The sequence below is a fragment of the Chlamydotis macqueenii genome, chromosome 6, assembly GCF_036417535.1.
Source record: "Chlamydotis macqueenii isolate bChlMac1 chromosome 6, bChlMac1.mat, whole genome shotgun sequence".
Classification (NCBI taxonomy): Eukaryota; Metazoa; Chordata; class Aves; order Otidiformes; family Otididae; genus Chlamydotis; species Chlamydotis macqueenii.
The window spans coordinates 23,375,653-23,397,448 of NC_141561.1; the positions used below are offsets into that span (position 1 = coordinate 23,375,653).

The following is a 21,796-nucleotide window of genomic DNA, read 5'->3' on the forward strand; positions in this document are numbered from 1 at the left end:
TCAGCTTGACGCACACAGATGCTCTCAGGGAATACGAGAGGCTTGCTGGGGTTTGGCTGAGTTGGGCTGGTGTTTGGTGCTGTGGTATGCTGGGCTGTCATGCATCACTCACAACATTGCGGAAACTGTTCTTCATTACTCTCGTCATCCTGCTCTCCACAGTCTGCAGCCTTTGATGAGTTGTAAGAATAGCTTGAAGCTACCTTTATCTGCCCAGGCCAGGCCTTACCAAAACCAGGAGGTTCCCTCTATCACCATTCCTCTTTTTACCACTTTCAAGACCCAATGTATCCTCAGTAAATTACTGAGGCTTTACTTCCAGATTTCACAACCTATACTTTAGCTATTTATAAATGCCATGTTGTAACCAGGTGGACTGAAATTTTAAAAAACAGCTTCACCATACAGCATTACCCATTTTTAAAACATCCCAAAAACATTTTATTTGAAAAATTTTACTGTCCTAATGCTTAGGAGCAAAGATTTTACATTTGGCACAGAGCAAACTCAATATCAGAGATAAACCACTGGACTTGTGCAAAAGTCCATCCAAATCAGAAATTCACATCCTCAGTAGCAAAACTGCTCAAATTTAGCACTGAAGAGTCTAAGTAATTTTATCTCTTTCTACAATCCACAGCATCTGCATGTAAGTGGAGCATGAGAGTGAAGCTTCTGGAAGGTGTTTTTGTGTCTGAGGTGAGGTTACACACCGGAGCTGAGAGCAGGGACCATCTTCCCCACACTTAGCAACATTCTCCAGCGCCTGCTGTTACTCAAACAGAATGCATTTACATGCAAAGGGATGGGGGACTCCAGAGGGGGAGGCAGAGGAAAGCAAAGCAAAGCAGGAAGTCTGGTGAAAGAAATCATCCAGACCAAAGGAATGGACTGGAACTAAGCCAGCAAGAATGGGATGAAACCAGAGAAAAGGGAGAGAATTTGACAGAGACCCACAGAGAACACGTCAGCTAGGAAAAGGGTGGGGAAAAGAGTCTGGGACAGACAGAACAACTGAATAAAAAGTCACTGGAATTGGTTAGACTAAAGACAACAAGAAGTCAACTGGCAATGTCAGGCAAAGGTGCTGGGAAGAAAAGAGATTGCCATTAGGTTGATGGATGACAAATTATTTTGTATTCGTTAATTAATTTGTATAAGAGGTAATAAAGAATAACTTTATTAATCAAACAGCATGCACTATCCCCTACAAAGTAGGTAGGTGCTCTATGAAAAGATACACCATCCTCTAGTTAAAAGAGCCTGAGCTGTAAGGTACTCTCTTCTCAATTAGGCACTAAAGGTGCAACAGGAAGCTGAAATTGTGGATCTTACTAACTTTGAGTATCTGATTTCACAACTTGTGTGTGCAAAACTCCATCTATACACAGATATTATAAATAATCTTTTAATATTTTTAAAAAACATTTCAGTTGTGAGGCAGGGACAAGAAGTGCAACATATTTTTAAAATTGTAGTTTTCCAAATCTGTCAGCACAGAAGGCAGTCTTAAAATCATTAAGCAGCTATGTCAAGAAAACATCTCAGTACTACGATGACATTACAACTTACAACCATGATGTAAAGAATTCTACATCAAATATATTCTCAAATATATTTATAAGAATAAAATTTATCTGCCTAAACATCCATGACTATATGAACTATGGTATATTTAAGGATACTCTTAACGTAATTCAGAAAATAAATGTAATTCAGAAGCTGAAGGCAGTGAAAACTGCATTCTGCCCTCCCTCAGGCATCTTGCTACATGACTAACATGCTGGTATTCGCAAGTAACTGTTTGCTCTAAGTTTTCTTTGTTTCTTTTGGTTTTTAAAATGTCTTTTTGGAAGGTCTCAAACGAAAATGCAGGTGGTGTGGTTTAGCCCTGGTCACCACACAGTTTCTCGCTCATCATCTCCCTCCCCAGGAGGACTGGGGAGAGAACTGGGGGAGAAAAAACTCCTGGGTTGAGATGAAGACAATTTACTAGAACAAAGGAAAACTACAATAATAGGAGAATATAAGGATACTAAAATAAACAAAACAAACAATGCACTACTTCTCACCACCTGATTCCCAATGGCCGATACAGTCCATCCCGAGCAGCAATGACGGAAACGAAACAAAGCAGCAACCAAAGGAGCAAGAGAGTGATGCCAGTGATGCCCCCCTCAGGCACCCCCACTTAAACACTGAGCGTGACATTTATGGCACAGAATACTCTCTTTGGCCAGGCTGGGTCAATCATTCTGGCTCTCTCGCAGCTTCCTTGCACCTAGCAAGACCTGGAAAGCTGGACAGCGTCCTTGGTGCCCTCAGCAACAACTCATATCACTGGTGTGTTCTTCACATCTGAAATCTAACACACATCAGCTACTGAGAAGAAAACTAATTCTTCAATCCCTGCCAAAACCAGGATAGTAGGTAAAATGCTAAGGAAGAAATTATAATCTTTTTTTTTTTTCCACATATATAGCAAGTATTTATTGCTAACCAAGTTAAGAAGAATCTGTACAAAAATAGTATCACCAGGACTTCTCTAAAATCAGACATTATTTAAGGGTGGAAGGGGAGGTTTGGGAGGGTTTTTCTGTTGAGTTTCTTTTTCTTTTTTTTTTTTTTGTTTTAACAGGCGTATTGAAGCCATGAAAATCTTCTGGATGGCACTGCTTCTGTCACCATTCTTTTGCTATACCAGCACATGGCATTGCCTTGCTCTTTTGCCAAGACAGTGAACACAACTATTGGATCTACCAGTGGACATGTACCCACAGAAATACAACCAAGAACACCAAGTCTCCATTTACCACCAGATAACAACTTTCTCTCCTAACTAGTTTAAAAGTGAAAGATTAATTAAAGCAAATTAATGCATACTCAAGCCTATTGAGTCTTTCTTGTATTTACCTTTGATATTTCATTTTCCATGTCAGATTTACCCACTCCTAGCCTTTTTTTTTTAAAAAAAAAATATTTGGAACATCTGAAGCAATATGGAAAAGATTAATAGAAAAAGGATTATTCACTCATACTACAAGATCTAAGGAGCATCAAATGAAATTATGATGTGGCAGATCCAAAACAAGCATAAGGAAGTACTTCTCCATATAGCACATAGTTAAACTGTGGAAGTGCCTGCTCCAGGATATTGGGATGCCAAAAGCATACTTGGGTTCAAAAGGTCATTGGCTAAATTCGTAGAATAAAAATCAGTCAAAAATTATTAACCACAAGTATATCATATCTGGCTTAGGCAGCTCTACAACAACAGATTGCAAGAAGCTGGACACATACACTCTGCTTAATCTGTTCCTATACTCTTCCCTGGACATCTGTTAGTGGCCTGTCAGAAACATGACACCAAAAAAAGACAGAACTTTCATCAGACTTAATTATGCCTCTTCTAGATTAAGAACATTAAAAAATGTGACTTATGCGACATCCTGTGAATCAGAAAGCAGTTTTAACTGAAAATTAATGGCTTTATTTAGAACACTTTCATTGTAAAACTCAAATACATGTATACCATGTTAAGGTAACAGATCCATATAAAAACCCATTAGGAATTATTAAAAGAAGGGCTTAAGTATTCATTTAAAGCACAGCAATATGTAGTGAGAATGACTGCAGTGGATTCCCCCATACCACATCACGATTACTGTCATCTGATCATAACACAAGTGCAACTAACGCAGCTGCCATGTCAGCCTCTCTTCAGGGGCTAGGTCTTAATCATAAATCAACTGAATGACTAATTCAACATTCTTAAAACCAGCAAGTAGCTGCTTGGAGCCATTCCAGTTTTTACATCTTTCAAAAGGTCAATACACCTACTCAAACACACAATAGTCCTATCTTTCACAGTGTTTTCTTCTTTTCTCGGATTGAAAAATAACACGTTAGCACTCAAATGTAAGTGTGTTTTAACTAACAATTAAAATGTTCATTAATTCAGGAAGAGTGACCCAGTAAAACAAAGACAATTTTAGTTTTCCTCTCTACCCACAACCAAAAAGTCTCTTCTCTCCTCTGCCGTTTTAAACACTTTTATAACCATACAAGTCTTACGAAAACATTTTACTGCTGAGTGTTTCCTGTGTTAACCTTACTTTTGTTATAGTAATATCATGAATTAAACTCAGAAATCAACTTTTTTCAAGTTGAATGACTAGGCTAAATGTGGCTTGCATTTCAAATATGAACTTCTACCTCTCAAAATAATAACAAAAATCACAAATTAAGTGGCATCTAACAGTAAAATATATTCTAATCATTTACATCTGCTTGCACCACACAAATGACAAAAGCTTACTGTTAGCATCCTTCATAGAAAACATTTATTCTGCTCTTAAATATAAAAGCTATGTTGCATAAACAGAGGATTTAAAGCTGTGGCAGAGTAGCTGAATGAAAGAAAATGGCAATCTTTCTGGTTCTAGTAGATGCCTTTCCCCATCACACAATGTTTCCCACTCATAAATACATGACAAATACTTCCTCAATCATTTTTTACGAGCAGGGATGCACAGGGGGTAGTCAATGGCTAGCTTGAGGGAAAATAGGAACAGCAGGAGGCAGAAACTGTACTGAAAATGGCTATGTGGTAAATTCTCTTCTGGAACATCACTCAGCTACCCAGGCTTTGATCTTTCAGCTGCAATTACACTCACGTCCATGAGATCTGAGTATACTTTTTAAAAACTAAATCATTAATTGTAATTGAAACAGTTAAACCATTTTATTATATGACTCCTCAACTCAAACATCTGATTTTTTACAAATTAAAAATTGCAATTTATACAAAGATTTGCTTTCAATTGGGTTTAACTATGTCATCATCACAACTAGTCTCACAAAAAACATGGGGTGACTGGCGACAGCTAAATCACAGACTGGCGTCTCCTAAGTAGTCTGTCTACCATCAGGGTCTGGGAAATGGTATTTACCATACAATTAGAGCCAGTGAGCTCTACCTGTAATCATCCAAATACAGGTGCGAGGATCCTTTTTTTGGACAGGGAAACTGACTCATCCATTTTCACATAAACTTCCACATCTGTACGGTTAGAGCAAACCTTAGGAAACCTCAACATTTGTACTTAGGAAAAAAAAATCACGTGACTATTACAGAGGAAATACTACTACTCTGATTTTTAAAGACTTCCTTGGGTATAATAACTTTTAATGTTTAAATCATCGTATCCAAAAAAGATTCAAAGAAAGAGCAAATTAATACAAAAATAAATTTGGCCAAATACGAAAAGCTTACATTATTACATTGGTTATCAAGTTTATTCCAAAATGTCCAGTTCAGGCTGAGAGGGCTTGCTATTAAATAGTATTAAAAGAACAAAATTTAACCTAACACAAAATGTCTTGGAGTATCAAAAGGACAGTTTCAGTTGCAGTAATTTCACAGAATTTATTCTAATGATTTATTGGAGTTAACCATCTGACATTAATTATTGTTTTGGCTTCCAGTCTATGAATGTTTATTTTTCAGTTTAAAGCCTTCTCACTCTTTGATATCATATGGAAATGAGAATTTTTAATAGAAAATTGAAACCATGTGCATCTAAGTACTTAATGAAGTACAGGGAGAAACAGAGGGTGTACTTCAGGAGAATTCAGATATTCCGCTTTAGATACTTCTGATTTGTTGGATGAGTTACATGCATATATCTGCTCACAAACATACATTTATATATCTTCAAAGTATCTCACAAGTACAGTGTTTAAAGATCTGAATACTAAGAAAAGGTTTGTTGTTTGGTTGGGTTTTTTAAAACTAAATATACTGCTACAGATTTTTCTTCATCATATACTACTTAATTTGTTCCCTCCTTCACAATCCAAATATTTATGCCATCTAGAACTGCCAGTGACACGTTAAATGCTGCACTTCTCAACAGCAGATTCCCACCATATATCTACCCTGTTAGGACTGGATCTTCATCCAGTTCACTGAATATCTGATAGATTGATTTTGTAACCATCATGTACTTAAGTCATAATATTGATGTCAGAAATAGTTGACTAAAACCTGCACTGTTCATGGCATTAAAGCCCATCAAAACAGGCCTGTAAACCGCAAGCAAAGTGCAAGCGGTGGCAAGGAAGCCAGGCACCCAACTGCAGATGGAAGAGTACTGTTAAAATGTGCAATTTTGCCACAGTTTGAATGATTTCTGTGCAACTCGCGTAGCTGTAGTCCTCTGGCATTCAATTCATTCCTTTGGAATTAAAAGGATGTTGTTCGGACAATCAGCACTATATAACATGATAAAATCATATGTTTATTTAAATCAGTACTTCTAAATCAAATCTATTTTCTTCACAGCTAATGGATTAATGTAAAAATATAAGTAAGGAAAGCATATTATTTTCTATTCTGCACTTTCATTCACCATACGCGTTGTACACAAGTAGTATGTCAACGGAAGCATAACAAGCAACAAAAGTGCAACATTAGTTTTTATTGCTATTTTAATTAATATCCTTTCTGATCTTAATGCGCAAGGAATTATTCACCATTGAAAAATGTGAAAGAGAAACATAAATTTAGACACTTAATCTGCACACACTCACCACTTGTTTTTCTTTCTAATGTAGTCTTTTTCAGAGAGGTTCACCAAGTAGATCATCGGTTTTGAAGTAAAAAACAAATGTTTGTTCAAAACATCAATCTAGAAGTGAAAATACAGGAGGAGAATTTTGAAGACAAGTTATACCAACTTGAGCTAATTTTATGACCATTTTCTTCACGGATCTCTGAGAAGGAAGCAGAATTAAGTGTAATATATGGATCACTGATAAACACAAAATTGGCTGATAAATTTAAAATTCAATATACTAAGAATATGAAATCTACCAAAAAAAAAACTTTAAAAAAACCACAGTAACAAGTAGCAAAATTAGAAGTCAGTTCATGGGATGATATTTATAGCCTACCTCTTTGTCATTCCAATCATGATAGAAGCGGACAGCTTTCTTTTCATCTATTACCCAGGTCTTGATTTTGCACATTACATCCTATGCAAGATCATGAAAAAATAAAGTCAAAAACTCAGCTGGATATCAGACCATTCTTGTCCATAAACAAGGCATATATATATTAAGATTCAAAATGTACACACAAATTAAAAATTAGACAATACCTTTTAAAAACAAATTTTTACTATCTCAGAAAAGTAGAAATCGCAGCTTTAAAAGTTACTAAAAAGCAGTATCGATTATGAAAGCAATACAAAGCCCATAATTAGGAAGTTAAATACACAATACTTCAGTAACATGTCTCACCACCACGAAAATTAGCAAAGCTCACAAAATATACGTAAAAATCAGTACATTTTAGATTGCTTTTCAAACTCAGTAAGATGCAATATTTCAGCATCCAGCAGGAGAGACCACGTACAATACAAACATGCCATTAAGAAAAGGGAATGGGTGTGAAAAAACACAGCAAATACCTTTTTTTTTTTAAATTGTGAGCAAAAGAAATTGAGCCTATTATTGATGATCCACCCTTCAAGAAATTAATTCAAATGGCCAAAGCCCTTTTTATTCCGCATTAATTTTTCGCCAACACCTTCTCCCTCCCCCCCAAAATGAAACCTGCCAAAGCCTCCATTACACAATGGCAAGAGCCTTGCACTGGTGACCTCCAACCAGCTGCATTCACTTTCAGAACATCTCTCTCGGCAGGAAATCTAAAGGCCTTTTAGTTAGCAAGCTAGTGTGCATTCAGAAGGAGTAACTGCAGGAAGAGCCCAATGTGCTTTGTTTCTCTGGCCTTTCTTCACAGAAAGATTAATCATCTGTGAAATGGAAACGGCAAACAGCAAGTGACACAAACTGAACCCTTCAAGCCTTTCCTCATCAGTTTTGTGGTCATGAATCCGAAAGCTGCGTGTGGCACGGTTCTCCTTACAGGCAGGTGTTAATAAAAGGCTCTCGGGTCTGAAAGGTCAAACTTGGCTCTTCTAGGAGTAGTACATTTTAGAGTTGCCTATTTTTTGTTGTAGATAATTTATGATCATGCTTTAAATAATGCACTTTTTTACGTTATAACTGACACAATCGAGAATTAAGATCTTTGAAATACAAGGAAACATTCCCTAAACCGTTGAGCGCACAATGTTTTTTGCGTTTAATGCTATGCAGTTGGAGTACATTTACAAACAACTACCAATAACATCAGTATTTACTACAGTCTTTTTTAGTCTTGCAGTTGCTTTAGTGAAAAACAAAGAAAAGCTCTTCTAAATCTTCAGATCCCGATTTGAAACCCTCCAGGAACAGGACTCCCCACAGATTTTAACAAGGAAGGGGCAAGCTAAAACTTTTAATGAAATCTAACATGTTCTGCCTAAGAATAATCACTTTTACTCTCCTATAACTGAATTTCACTCATAAATGTTTAAAAGTGGCTAATATAACACCATTTCCTACAAGGAGAAGATCAAAGTGCTATATTACAAATGCATTATGATTAAAAAAGCACTGTGCAGCTTTGCTATTAACTGTTCTTTAAACCCTAAAAGGCTTCCCATAGATCTCACTTGGCACTGCATATACAACCTTTGACAAGTAATGTAGACCATTTTTATTCATTGCCTAAAATTGTAGGCAATTATGTGCGTCACACTGGCCACCTGCAAATTCTGAATGCCTGCTCCAGTTGTCAGAGCAAAAAACTAATGTCGGAGGGGATTAATCTAGGGGGAGAGAGTCCTCTTTAATGGCTCCAGCAGGTGAAATGGCCCAGCTGGTTACTGTGATGAGTGGCCAGAACAGCTTATGTAGAGACATGCAACAAGATTACACATAAAGAAGAAAACAGTGGTACCATCTTATCTTTAACCCTCTGTGCTTTTTATTTTTTAATTAATCAGTATAAACAAGATAAGGGAAGCGATTCTACCGATAGGTACTTTTCATTGACGATCTTATCCTCAGCTTTTGTTTAAACAGATATATAAAAACCAAAATCTCCGAGGTTCCTGCTCAGCAGTGAAGGAATTCCGATCATACACTCTTTCAAGTTTTAAACTAATTCTGTAGGCATCTACCATGTGGCTTTCAGCATTACAGTTCCCCCTCAACAGCAGCACATCATTGCATATAAATTGCGGTTATATGGAGTTATTATAAACAAAAAAAATCACAGAAAAGACATTACAGCACAAGTTATCAAAGCCAATCTTTTAGGCTTAAGCAGCAATTAAAATGTTTTTAATCACACTGTAAGGGTAGCTACAGAACACAGAACCTCCAGAAAGCTTCAGGCATCAATACAACAAATAAAGTTTGCTCTTTCTAAAGCCTATCTAAGCACACAGTTGCCAATCAGAACTCCTCTTCCACATTCACCTGTTACCTATAGTGACACTACAGGTAAACGTGTCACAGGTGAATGTGACACAAATCTAAACAGATTTTTGCACAGACCTAATTTTTCAGAGTTCTCATTTAGGTAACTGACTTGATGCTGTTTGTACCTGTTTTCTAAAGGAGTAACTACATGGCTAGCTTCCACAGGGAAGGCTGACCAACAACTGAATATGCTTGGGAGAACCAACAGCTGTACACTTGCAATTTTATTTTGGTTTCACAGAGAAGGTGGTAAAGTATTGGAAAACCTCCTTTAGATAAAAGGAGAGACACTTGTAAGCAAATACAGCACTCATGTCTGAAGCTGGCAAGGCAGGAAGACACAAAGAAAAAAATCTGGAAATAATTATTCAAAGTCAAGTTTTGTCTGACAGACTATCTGGGCATCCACACCACACAGAATGTAAGGCAGACAGTCCAGAAGCAACAACAACAAAAAAAAGGGACAGATGAACTCAGATTCCCCTGCATCAATGGTGGTGTCCCATTTAAATGAGATTTAATATGATCCTTTAACAAAAAATCCTTAAATACTAACAACAATATGAAGAAAGGCAACTATTTCCACACTTTTTTTCTCCACTCAGCTGCCCCAATAGTCTAAACAAACACACAAAAAGCATTTTCAGGTTGTATCTCACACAGGACCATTTTTAGTTTTATCAATTGCTTCTGTTTAGCCCTGGTGAAAGAGTACGAACTGATCTTTTTATCTTCACTATCATTGTAACAGTCATTTAAACACATTTAATCATTACTCTAGTTAACTCCAAGATGCTTAATAACAGAACACAGAGCAATGATCCACTTTCTTCCATTATATCTGGCCTCCTCAGTTGCACACTTTGAGGTCAATCTGTCACCAGCAGAATGATCCACTTCTTGTTTGATGAGGGAGTATTCTTCTGGCTTTCAGCTAGCAACGTTATTGGAAGAATAATTTTAAAAGCCACCAAAAACCCCTCCAAAATCCAATTTACTGACAGTTGTCAAGGCATATGAAAGACATGAATATCAAATACCACTGTTTAAAACACCAGTTAATTTTTTTATTATATCCTTGGCAATATATTTAGCACATGTGAATACTCTGCATATTTAGCCATATGCAATACAGAGATTTTAATTTATGTCCTGCTCTGATTTTCCAAAGGTGGCAAGTAGTCAACCCACAAATGCTAAGCAGGACTTTAACAATAAGTCCCAACAGTATAAAATACTGTTAAAAATACATTTAAATTGCATTTAGATTTATCAATACATGCTTATGAGACACTACTGTGTAGAAAAACGTGCATGCATTAATAAACTCTCTGGATGGATGATAGTAAGCGTGTGCCAATGCCAAATTCTTCTTACAGCATGAGGGACTAAACTGAAGCTTGAAAAACTCACTTGCCTACTTGGCATCAGAGAATTGTGAGTTTTTTGTTGTAAGCTAGCAGGGCATGTAATTAACTTCCGCAAATGTAATAAAGAAGTAAGCAGTTGTGAGGATTATCACTTCACACTTCAAAGTGCCAGTGAATTCTCCATGATCCTGCAGGCAGTGCAGAAGTCTCCACTACCGACAGCATCTGAGTACAGCAGGCATTTTTTCCCCCCACCAAAGGGGATGGTTCTGGGAAATATGGAGTGTTTCTCAGCACCTTATTTGTTCCCTTCAAAACTTCCAAGATGTAGTAACTGATCATCTCCCTGTAAACACTTCAAAAGCAGTTAAATACATTTTATTAAAATGTTTCAATTGTCCAAAATGCTATCATTTTCACAACTCTGCTCCTCCAAAAAGCTCTAAGAGGTACCATAAATGTTACCTGTAGCTCTTAGCTAGCTCCTCTCATTTCACACAAGAGTCCAACAGCACAGCACATCAATAAGGATGGTAGGAGTGTATAATTAATATATCCAGATTTCCCTAAGGAAGCTAGCTCTGTGACTAAGGTATTTAACTCAAAAAACAGTGTAAACACTAACAGAGTCAACACCACCTAAGCACTAGGTCTCAGAATGTAACTGTAAATAGAAAATTCAACGAGTGTCTCTCTGGTGACACTCCAAAAAAATTATTTGCATTTTGTTAGTTATCATCTTTCATCAACAGCCTAAAAAAAGACCACATTAATGACACAGATTCTGAGAATAGTAAATTACTAATAATGCGAATCATGTGTGTAGTGATCAGAACTGCTAGACAGATTTAGTGCAACCAAACAATGTTTTTTAATACAATAAATTCAAGTTCATACACTTGCAGGGTGGAGGACAAGGGAGGGTGGATACAGTATTTACCAGGTAGAAGATTTCCCCCTCACAGGAGTGACTGAGAAAACTTGAGGGTTGCAAGCAGATGAACTGTACTGTAACTAAAAGACTAATACATTATTTGAGTATATAAATAGGCTAATGTCCACTAAACTCCACTGAAATACTGAAAAACCGGAGAAAAATAAGAGGTTTTGAAAACCTGCTTATGCCTGAAGACTCAGTGTGCTTAAATCTTATGCTTTTGTTTTTATGGTATTTCATATATATAAAATTAACAAAAAACTCATAGTACATGGTTTTTCACATTGGCATACAAAAATCAAATGGCTGAAAGTTGAAGCTCAAGAAATACAGACTAAAGCTGTGTCCTATTTCTAAACAGTGCAGATAACTAATCACTGGCACAGCTTATGCAAGTTACAGTAATTTATCTCTAGCTAGAATATATTTAAATAAAGGTTTTTTCTTCCCCTAAGAGATACACTCTATTTTAACAATTGTAAGAATTAAACTGAAATATGCAAGAGATCAAACTAGGTAATAATTAGGATTCTATCTGGCCCTCAAAATAGCTATGGTGGTTTTTCAGACACAGATAGAGAACTATGCACTTTGAGGTAAAGAGCACTCATAACTAGTTAAACTGTGCTGCTTCAAACTATGATGCATACACCAATTTCCTGGTTAACACAAGATGTTTGGTGTGCACCGTGCCCACAGTCCTTCCATTCACGGCTTTCCTTCAAAGTCTTTTTCAGTTCTATTTAGCACAGCCTCAGCTGTTGACTTTTCCTGGAGGAGTGTCAGGCTGAAGCGACAAGGTAAGAATTTCTTGTAAAAACAATGTTTAGAAACAGTGATATTTTAAAGGGACAATTAAAAAAAAAAAGGCTAGATCATGCTTTTCCATTGTGTTAAGTGCTTAAATAAGCTGTAGCAGCTGAGTGCAAGAAAGAACAAGTCAGGTACAGCATCAACTGGAGTGACAATGAGCTCCTCTGCGGTACAAAACAATGTCTAATCTCTTACAATTCCCTTGCTCACTGACTGTAATAAAAATACAATTGGAGAAGTAATGGATTTAGGACAAGTGTATTATCCTTTCTTCTACTCAATGCCTTCTAACAGAGCCAGTACAAGCTGTACATGATATAAGATTTGCTTAGAGCTAGATGCCAATAATGTTTATGAACCACAGCAAGTACTTTCACCCAAAACATCCTATAAGCATTCCAGGCAATTCATGTCAATAATCCCCAAATTCTCCTGTGTGGGTCATCCTTGTGGGTTCTAAGGTATTATACACAAAATGACATAGTCACTCATAGCTTCTCAAAGAAAAAAGCAGGCAAGACTATAGAAAGCAGACTATCTACAAGCGATTATTTCTAACAGTTCAGAAATTCAGAACAGAGAAATCACATTTAAAAGTAAAATGAAATATCTTCCATAGGAGCTCCACTAAACTTTCCTTACTGTATTTGTCCACACTCACTTATTTCCAAATAAATGCATGTGTGAATGCATTTGTTCTAGATTTGAATTACGTCAACTGAAAAAAAGTCTCTTTTCAGAATACAGCTATTCATATATGGAGGCATTTTGGCATATGTATATTCTATTTTAAAATTACACCATGGCTTAGATCTAGACATACCCAGACAGACATTATTTACAGAAGTAATTACTTTAAGCCATTGTTCAAATCTACACAGGAAAGATCAGCCTTGACAGAAAGTATTTAAGCATTGATTTATCTTTGTCTACTCATAATACCAAAATAAATCTGATCATGTATTTACACATTATGTACTTTTAAGTCAGGCTTTACCACCGATTAATTCACAAACATCTGCCATGAATATTTTTCTGTTACATTCAAAATGTTCTCCAGAATGAACTTTAATTTCCTCTAAATACCACATTAAGCACAGTAAACGGTCCACTAAAGATTTCAGGCATAATTATATGCATTAAGAATATAAATATTTTCTCGATTCCCTATGATTTAACATTTAAGTTACTAATTGTAACAACCATCACCAGAAAGTATGTCAACAGTGTACACGTAAGCTACTCCTTTCCCTCCATCTCCAGTGGAGCAAACTGGCCTCTCAAACTCCTCACAAAAGGACACCAAAGAAAATGGCAAAAGAGGGGAAAGAAAAAAAAAAAAAAAAAAGCCACACACACATAAACCAAACACAATTCACCACTGTATTTATCTTCAACTTGGAAGGAAAGAAAGGTGAAAATTCCCAACTGACATCATCAGTTAGACAAAATAAGAGTTCATCCATCCGTGAGAACTCAGGCAAGCGCTTGCAGCAGCAGGTCAGCAAATTCTGCTTGGCACCATCCCATTCATCAGAATATTGCAGGAAGGAGGGATTTTCACCCTGTTTTCACCTAGTATTGATAATGAGAAGAAACTGAATCTACCAGCTCTCTGCTGTTTGTGAAGTATCTCCCACCCCATATTGGTAATTTTAAATGGGAAAAAAAAAAATATATATCCATCTTCCAAACTGTTACTGTATTATCAGGACAGGACCAAGATGTTAAATGAAAGGGAGGAGGAAGGAAGAAGGGTTTAAAGCTACTTACAAACACAATTAGGAAGATTTTGCTTTGCTCTTTACAGTACATATATGCTGACATTTATGCTCTGTGGCTATGGTCACCACATCAGATATTAGTTCATCACCCCCTACAGTAACAAAGCTTAGCCTCATGCTCTTCTTCTAAGTTAAATATGCATGAGATGGTTCTGGTACCATTACATTAAAAAGGAGTCTCTAACTGCTCTTTTCATAATTACAACTATCTTGGCTCTTAAAAATTGTGCTCTATTTGAAAAACTAATCTTATTTTAAAGTTGACAGATTAACAAGGGAATTTAGATATCTCTTAGGACTTGTAAAAGCATCTCTTTCAACTGAAAACTGGAAGTTCAAATGCAGTGAACATCGACCCTGACCTACTGTAAAAGCCACCTTTCAACTGAAAATTGGAAGCTCAAACTCTGTGGACATTGATACTGACCTGCAGATTTTGTCTTTGCATCACTAACATCAATAATCTGTGTGAACTCAACTATAAAGATATTCTTGTGGTCAGATATATAAGTCACAATACCATTACCATTAAGAATTATTCTGTGCTGGAATTCAAGATTCAGTGCACTAACAAAGGGCTGAAGGAGTAGCTGTCTACTGCAGAGGGTCAATCTCTAAGGACTAGAATTGAATCACACAGGAAGAGTAATGGAAGAGAATACTACAATTATGTTCACTTAACTATGTTACATTGTATTAACTTGAAGACTTTGTCTTCAGGATTGAAAATCCCATAAATTTAAAAAAAAAATTAAAAACAAGTTTTAAAATCTGTACATTCTGATTTATATATTTGTCCATATTTGAATTTTACTTTTACATCTTCTGCCACCCAAAATGACAGATGAATAAGCTAATAATAAATTTTAACTCAACAGTTCTCTTGTGTCACTGCAGATATCAGCACCAGATAGATTTAAAACACAAAATCAAAATTACTCTGATTGCTTTCTGAAATGATATTCACACTGTTTTAATACATGCAAATAACAGGGGTATTTTTGTTCTATAATATCTCTTTAGAAGATTATAGCCCAAATAATATTTAAAGGTATACCTAGTCTGAAAGAATAGTATCCTTAGTAAATGCAGACAGTTATTTCTAAGAAGCCAGTGAGAACATTTGCAAAACAGACAAAAATATATGTGTAGAGGAAGCTATTCCAAGCCTATGCCAACATTCCATGTTGCTGATCTTGGACCATATTGTGTCATTGATTTTTAAGCAGAACTTGAAAATGATTTCATTGATGGCTCCTTAACAGCAGTTGGCTATTTTATTTCTGCTGACAGGAGACTGAAAAATCAATTCTCTGAGAGACAGCACGAACAGTTAACACTGTATTCAACTCCAAAGCCAGGTCACTGCACAAAGGTGAACTTACCAACTGTATGCAATGTGGGCTTACATAAAGGAAAAAAATATAATTAACAAGTTAGAATACAAGTGCAAGAATGTGGGCAAATACAAACCTCAGATTTAAGAACTGTTGACCGATACAGACTGACAATTTTCTTTTTTTTCTCCTCCTGAGCCTTTTGGAGATTTCAGACTATCAAGCTACAGTTGTGGAAGCTTATTGATAAAGGGAATCCTCTAAAGCAGAGAATTCATATTTATGAAATAAGAATGACAACTTCTTTTTTCAATTAGGTTTCACGAAACACAATGAAATATCCTTTTACGCCAACAGTACGTTTACAAAGGTCACATAGAGGTTATAGCCTCTCTGAAATCAGTAACTTTTCCTTAGCTTTCATATTAAGGTTATTTGTTATATTCTGCAAACTACCAAAGGAAAAACATGCTTGACTAAGATTAATACTGTTTATTTTCTTTCCTGACCTACTACTTTTCCTAACCTTATATAGCCTTCTTCCTCAATAGATCTCAAAGTGCTCTCAAAAAAAGTGGAAAGAAACAAAAAATGTAATTCAAGTGTAGATGTTTTTGTTCTGCAGGGGAAAGCAAGCCAGTGAACGATTTAAAAGCAATACAGGTAAGAAAGCTTGCAATATCTTTAGCTGGTTGAACCACAGAACTTTCACAACTCTCAACTAGTTAAAACTCTCAAATTATTAAGTATCTTTACCTTAAATTACTCTCAACAGGATGGGAAAAATGAAAAATAGGAAAAATGAAAGAGAAAAATTTTAATATTGTGCCTTAAAACCAAACCAATCTACAAATACCAAGTTTTTCCCTTGTAACCTCCCAGTCTTCCTGAAAGGGAAAATGACTGGGAACACCCAGAGCACAGACAAGAGCTGTTTGTTGTGCACCTCTGCTATGGAAAGAACAGAACTTTAGCAATGGCTCTGTATTATACTCGTAAATAACTTTTAAAAAGCAAATCTTGGTAAGTTCTCTCCCAGTTCGCCTCTCTCCATTTTTTTAAGACAACTTATTTGAAAAGAAAAGTATTAATTCCAATCTATACTGTTTCTTAATGGCTTTTCTGACCTGGAAAGAGGAAGCCTTGAACAGTTGCTGCATGGAACACAAGCTGCATGGAACACAAGCTGCATGGAACACAAGCTGCATGGAACACAAGCTGCATGGAAACATTACAAATAGTGCTGGATAGGGAAACTCAGTCTGTGCCCAACAAGCTAACTCCAAAATGCAACAGATTTGGGAAGTGCAGAGTGATCAAACAGCTAAAATACATTCCTAACATTTGGCTACCACTTTAGGGAGGCTTTAACTACTTTTTTCACCAATCCCATGTTTTCTCTCCTAGACCCATAAGTCATTTACCACACAGTTAATCATGCAGTACACCATATAAATACAACCACAGGCCTACTCTGCAACACAAAAAGTTAAAGGAAGAGCGGCACAGCAAATCACGCAGGAGTGCCTCAAGACCCAATGGCTGAACACCTAAATAAACTCATTCCGTGGCTAGAAGAGTCCAAGAATTGCTGTTGCAATCTTACACCTACACAAATCTATTTGTAGAAGCTGTGTAACTATGCCTAAGGATTGATCTACCAGGAGAAGAAAAGTAACCAGGCAGAGCTTTCTTTCACAAGCCTTTACCATTAAAAAGGTCTATTTTACTAAGGTCTCTGTCTACCCTACAATTCAAGCATATAGTCACAAAGGAAGACAAGCAAGAAGGTCCAAGATCCACAGGACGCAAAGACATGATGCCCCACAGCACTTCCCTGAAGAAATTCCCTAGTGACTGTATTTCCTACATGCAGCTTTTGTCTCCAGGGGAGCGTTAATTTGTGCCTCTCCCTTCTGTTCAGCCACCCCTTTCCATGAAACAAAGGAATCCAATGCCTTTGAAACCTCTATTGTTGTTGACAAACTCAGCTGAGACTAGTCAAGTGTAACAGCTGTTACTGGGAACAGAACTGGTGGAGCAACGCAACATCAAGAACCCACTGTTTTCTGTGCATGTATTCATAAAGAAGGGACAAAAAAAAAACCAAACAAGGAATGATGGGAAGTGTAAGTTACAAACACACGGTGAAGAAGTCATTTTAACAGGTGAACTACAGATTAAGTAACAGGAGATTGAAGGAAGAGGCAAAGAGAAGGATGGAAAAAATGAACCTGGGTAAAGACAGATTAATAAAGCAGATTTTAAAGTTTTCTTCAGTTCATTTAAATTGTAGTTCTAGATTTGAGGTTTTTATTTACTGTCTCCCTTGATTTGAGAATAATATGACGTTCTCCGTTTTCAAACACATACAACTTCCTGTAGTTACAAAATGAGCAAAAGCAATTCAGTCATTTCACAGTAACTGTACCTACCACCCATCGCAGTTACATAATGACTATTAAGAATTTTATTTAAAACACATTTCAGTTACGTCTCTCTGCAATCACAAAAAAAAGTGCTGCCTTCTTCCTTAGTACAGGAAGAACGACGAGTGTGACATGAAACCCTCAGAGCATCCAGAGAGGTACACTCAAAAACTAGATAAGAACATCCCCACCATGAGGAGCCAAGCACAGCTGTTTCCAAAGACAGACACACAAGAAAGCCAGTGAGAAGAGCTGAAGACTAGGGCAGAACAGCATCACAACACTCCTCATTTTAATCACCTCATGCCAATGTAATATTTAGGCTCAGGCTGAACTTTGAATTCGCTACGGATAGGATTTTTGCTTGCCCCTTTCTTTAAGATTGATTAAAAGGCGAAAGACTGTGTGGATGCTATTTGAATAAGCTGCACTGTTGCTCTAGGCAGGTGTATTTTTACCTGTTGTAAAAAATAAAAATCACTGTCCACATGTACCCAAGGCTGGGTTGACACATGCCAGATAAGACCTTAAATGAAGCATACCTGGTTCTCCCTCTGAAAGCCTTCATATAGGGAATAAAACACTTTTAAAGCCAGATTAAGACTAGTTCTTCACCAACAGAAGCTACCAAAGAAGTGCTTTTTAACACCGCATCACGAAAATGAACATTTTGGAAAGGGACACTCACATTTAGTTCCTATTCACTTCCAAACACTAGGTAGGGCTAACAAATTTCATTGCACTTCATTGATAAACTAAAACTGTATTTTTTACTACTTAATTGTTAAGCATAAATAGTGTGTTTCCACACTGATACGCTGCTGTAATAATTAGAAAGTGTGTTTTCTACACCACCTGAAATACTTATAAATGACAAAGAAAAATTAATAACTAGACTACTGGCAAAGTGTGGCAGACAAATGTTAAGTGGCAGTAAAATAATAATTCACAAAAACATACTTTGAAGTTGATAATTATTATACATTTCTAATTTACAAAGAAACGCCACGATAATCGATCTCATTTAAGCAGTTTTCCACAACAACGTTCTAGAATTAATTTCAACAAGTAATCTTTATTTAACTTACACTAAAAGACACACAGTGCAACCACACCAAGAAAAAACATTCACCTGGGGGCTACAGGAATACAAATATCAACATCAGACTAGAACTTAACAGCAAGAGTAATTCAAAAGTGACTGCTGAACTTTGAATTACAACTAAACACTGATGTAAGTTTGATGAAACATTGGCAGTTCTTATATAAACCTGTCTCAGCAAGAAAATAACAGTTAAATTTTTAAAATTACAACTAGTGTTATCAGTGAAATCTTACGCTCTCAACCCAGTAAATAATAAATTCTAATAATTTATCAACTCAGAATAAGAAATACTCTAAAATACACACAAAAATAGTAGTAGTGTTTTGTATTATCTGTGTGGGAGATCAATAACTAAATCCAACAATACAAAAATTTTGATTCAATGCAGAGACTACTTAATGACCTACTTTTATAGTTCATATACTTACATATTCAGGTTTTAATTTCTTGTCTCCTCCTCTTACAGCTACTTTTTCAAGCTTGTCTATACTCTGCGTGATCAGCTCCTCATCTTTAAGTCTAAGTTCCTCATGGATTATTTCAATGTCACGAACAGGATCTACACTTCCTTCAACGTGAGTGATATCATCATCTTCAAATGCTCCTAAAACAAAAGAACACTTAAATTACACATTAAACTAAAAAAAAAAAAACTAAAAAAAAAAAAAACAAAAAAACCCCCAAATATATATATTTACAACATACTATTAAGAGTCACAAGACACATTGAAAAAGTAGCATCAGTAGGTCTGTCATACTGCCCATATACAAGTGTTACCTGCAATATTTTATATCACACTCTTCTAGTCTTAATTTATGTATCAGCTCCAGAATCCAAAGCTTTATACAGATACATACAAAGCCTAGCACTTTGCCATTTCAGGAGAGCACTTAACACACCTTTAAGAGTTTCTTCTAAATAGGAACAGGCTAGAGCACTGTCCTGAAAACAGGTACCACTGTGTTTAACAGTATCTAACCTAGCAGTAGCACACACAGTAGCAAAATTGAACATCATACAACATTTTAATACAGTAATGACCAAAGGACTCATGGAGAAAAAAACCTTACAAATCACCCTGGCAGCCCTTAGTGGCTGACCAATTTTATGCATTAAGAAAACAAAACAAACAAAAAAAAAAACAAAAAAAAAAAAAAAGAGAAGTTCTAGACAAAGAATTCTGAAGTTCTGAACGACTCAGTGTTTCCAAGGGAAACAGGACTCAGAAAAAAAGGCCTGAAATCATCTGGCAGACCTCGTCCCTGTTTCAATCTACTTTATCACTGTGGTTCTGACGGTGATTAGATAATGAACCACTCAGACACACAATTTACACAGCAGCTAATTTCATCGGCCTGATTTGAGGGTATGGTTTTTAGGGGGCCATCAAAGAAGCAGATGAAGGTGCATTTGTCATATATGAGTGACAACCATTCACACTATCTGAACAAAATGGTGCTGGCCCTTATTAGAAACACATGCTATTATCACATATTTAAAGTGCAGTTGAAGCCATAATTTCAAATTGCCAACTGGAAACATAAGGGTAAAACAACCAGATATTACTGAAGCATGTGTGCTGACTTCATTCCCTTCTGAGGAGAATCTGGTGACATAATTCAACTAGGATTTAAATTATCAGATAAGTAACATCACCAAAAAAACCTCCCACCCTCCCAAAAATCAGTACATATTTTAAAAATAAAATTACTAACAACTAAAACCAGTTTATTAGTTATGCCTGGATCAATTTTCAGAGTATTTATATGCCTATCTTGTAACATTAAAGATATACCTGAGAAATCAACCATGAAAATAATTTTATTTTAATATTACTAAAATGAAAATCAACTCATTTTTTATATAGGAAAACAACTTAAAGGTATTTATTTTATTAAATATAAGATAGGAAACGGTAAACTACAAACAATTCTTTAACTAATAGAAAGTTGAGTTTGTTGTCATGTACATCTTAAACTTCACCTTTTCTATTAACTTAGTGAAAACAGTGGTTTTAGCAACAAAGACTTTACATCAAAACACACGGTACCTAGGTTTAAAATGTTGTTGACAGTCAAATGTCAAAATCATTTTCACGTAAACTTCTGAAAAGTCTTTAAAACAGTGGTTACTAGAATTTCCCTCATCTCCCATCAGCTGTCTCTCTCCAAAGACCATCAGTGAGCTCCCCAGGTACAAGGAAAATCACCTCAGCAACACACCCAGCTCCGAGGCTAGCTGTGACAGGAGAACTGTCAAATGGAAACTCACTACACTAACCCAGAGCAATGCCAGACAATTAAGGAAGAGCCTTCGCCTTCCAATAAATCTGTCTGTGCACCTAACCCAAAGGGACACAGGCTGTTCAGATGAACAAGTACTAGAAAACATAATCTAACAGCTCTGTTCTGATTTACAAGGAAAATATTGAATAGAAAGGAGGGGAACAAAATTAGGAACATGTCACCATACAGATCAAAGAAAAGTCTACCTGCCCAGTCTTCTCAACAGACGAGTAGTATTTCTGCACCTAAAAAAAGTAAGTTTTTTTTCTTAATACAAGGAAGAAAGATAAAGTATCCATGACCATCTAAATAACACAAGTTGTTTACATCTTCCTTCTGCACTTGGTGTCCATG

At 36.2% G+C, this 21,796-nt stretch overlaps 1 protein-coding gene across 1 annotated transcript in view; it reads right to left on the minus strand.

Moving 5' to 3' along the window:
- Nucleotides 1-21,796, minus strand: part of OLA1 (Obg like ATPase 1) — a 98,200-nt gene that overhangs the window by 32,348 nt on the left and 44,056 nt on the right. The window contains exons 5-7 of the mRNA XM_086751166.1: nucleotides 19,585-19,760; nucleotides 6,958-7,038; nucleotides 6,595-6,692 (exon numbers count right to left, since the gene is read on the minus strand). Coding sequence (XP_086607292.1) covers nucleotides 6,595-6,692; nucleotides 6,958-7,038; nucleotides 19,585-19,760 — 355 coding nt within the window. The remainder of the gene's footprint in view (nucleotides 1-6,594; nucleotides 6,693-6,957; nucleotides 7,039-19,584; nucleotides 19,761-21,796) is intronic.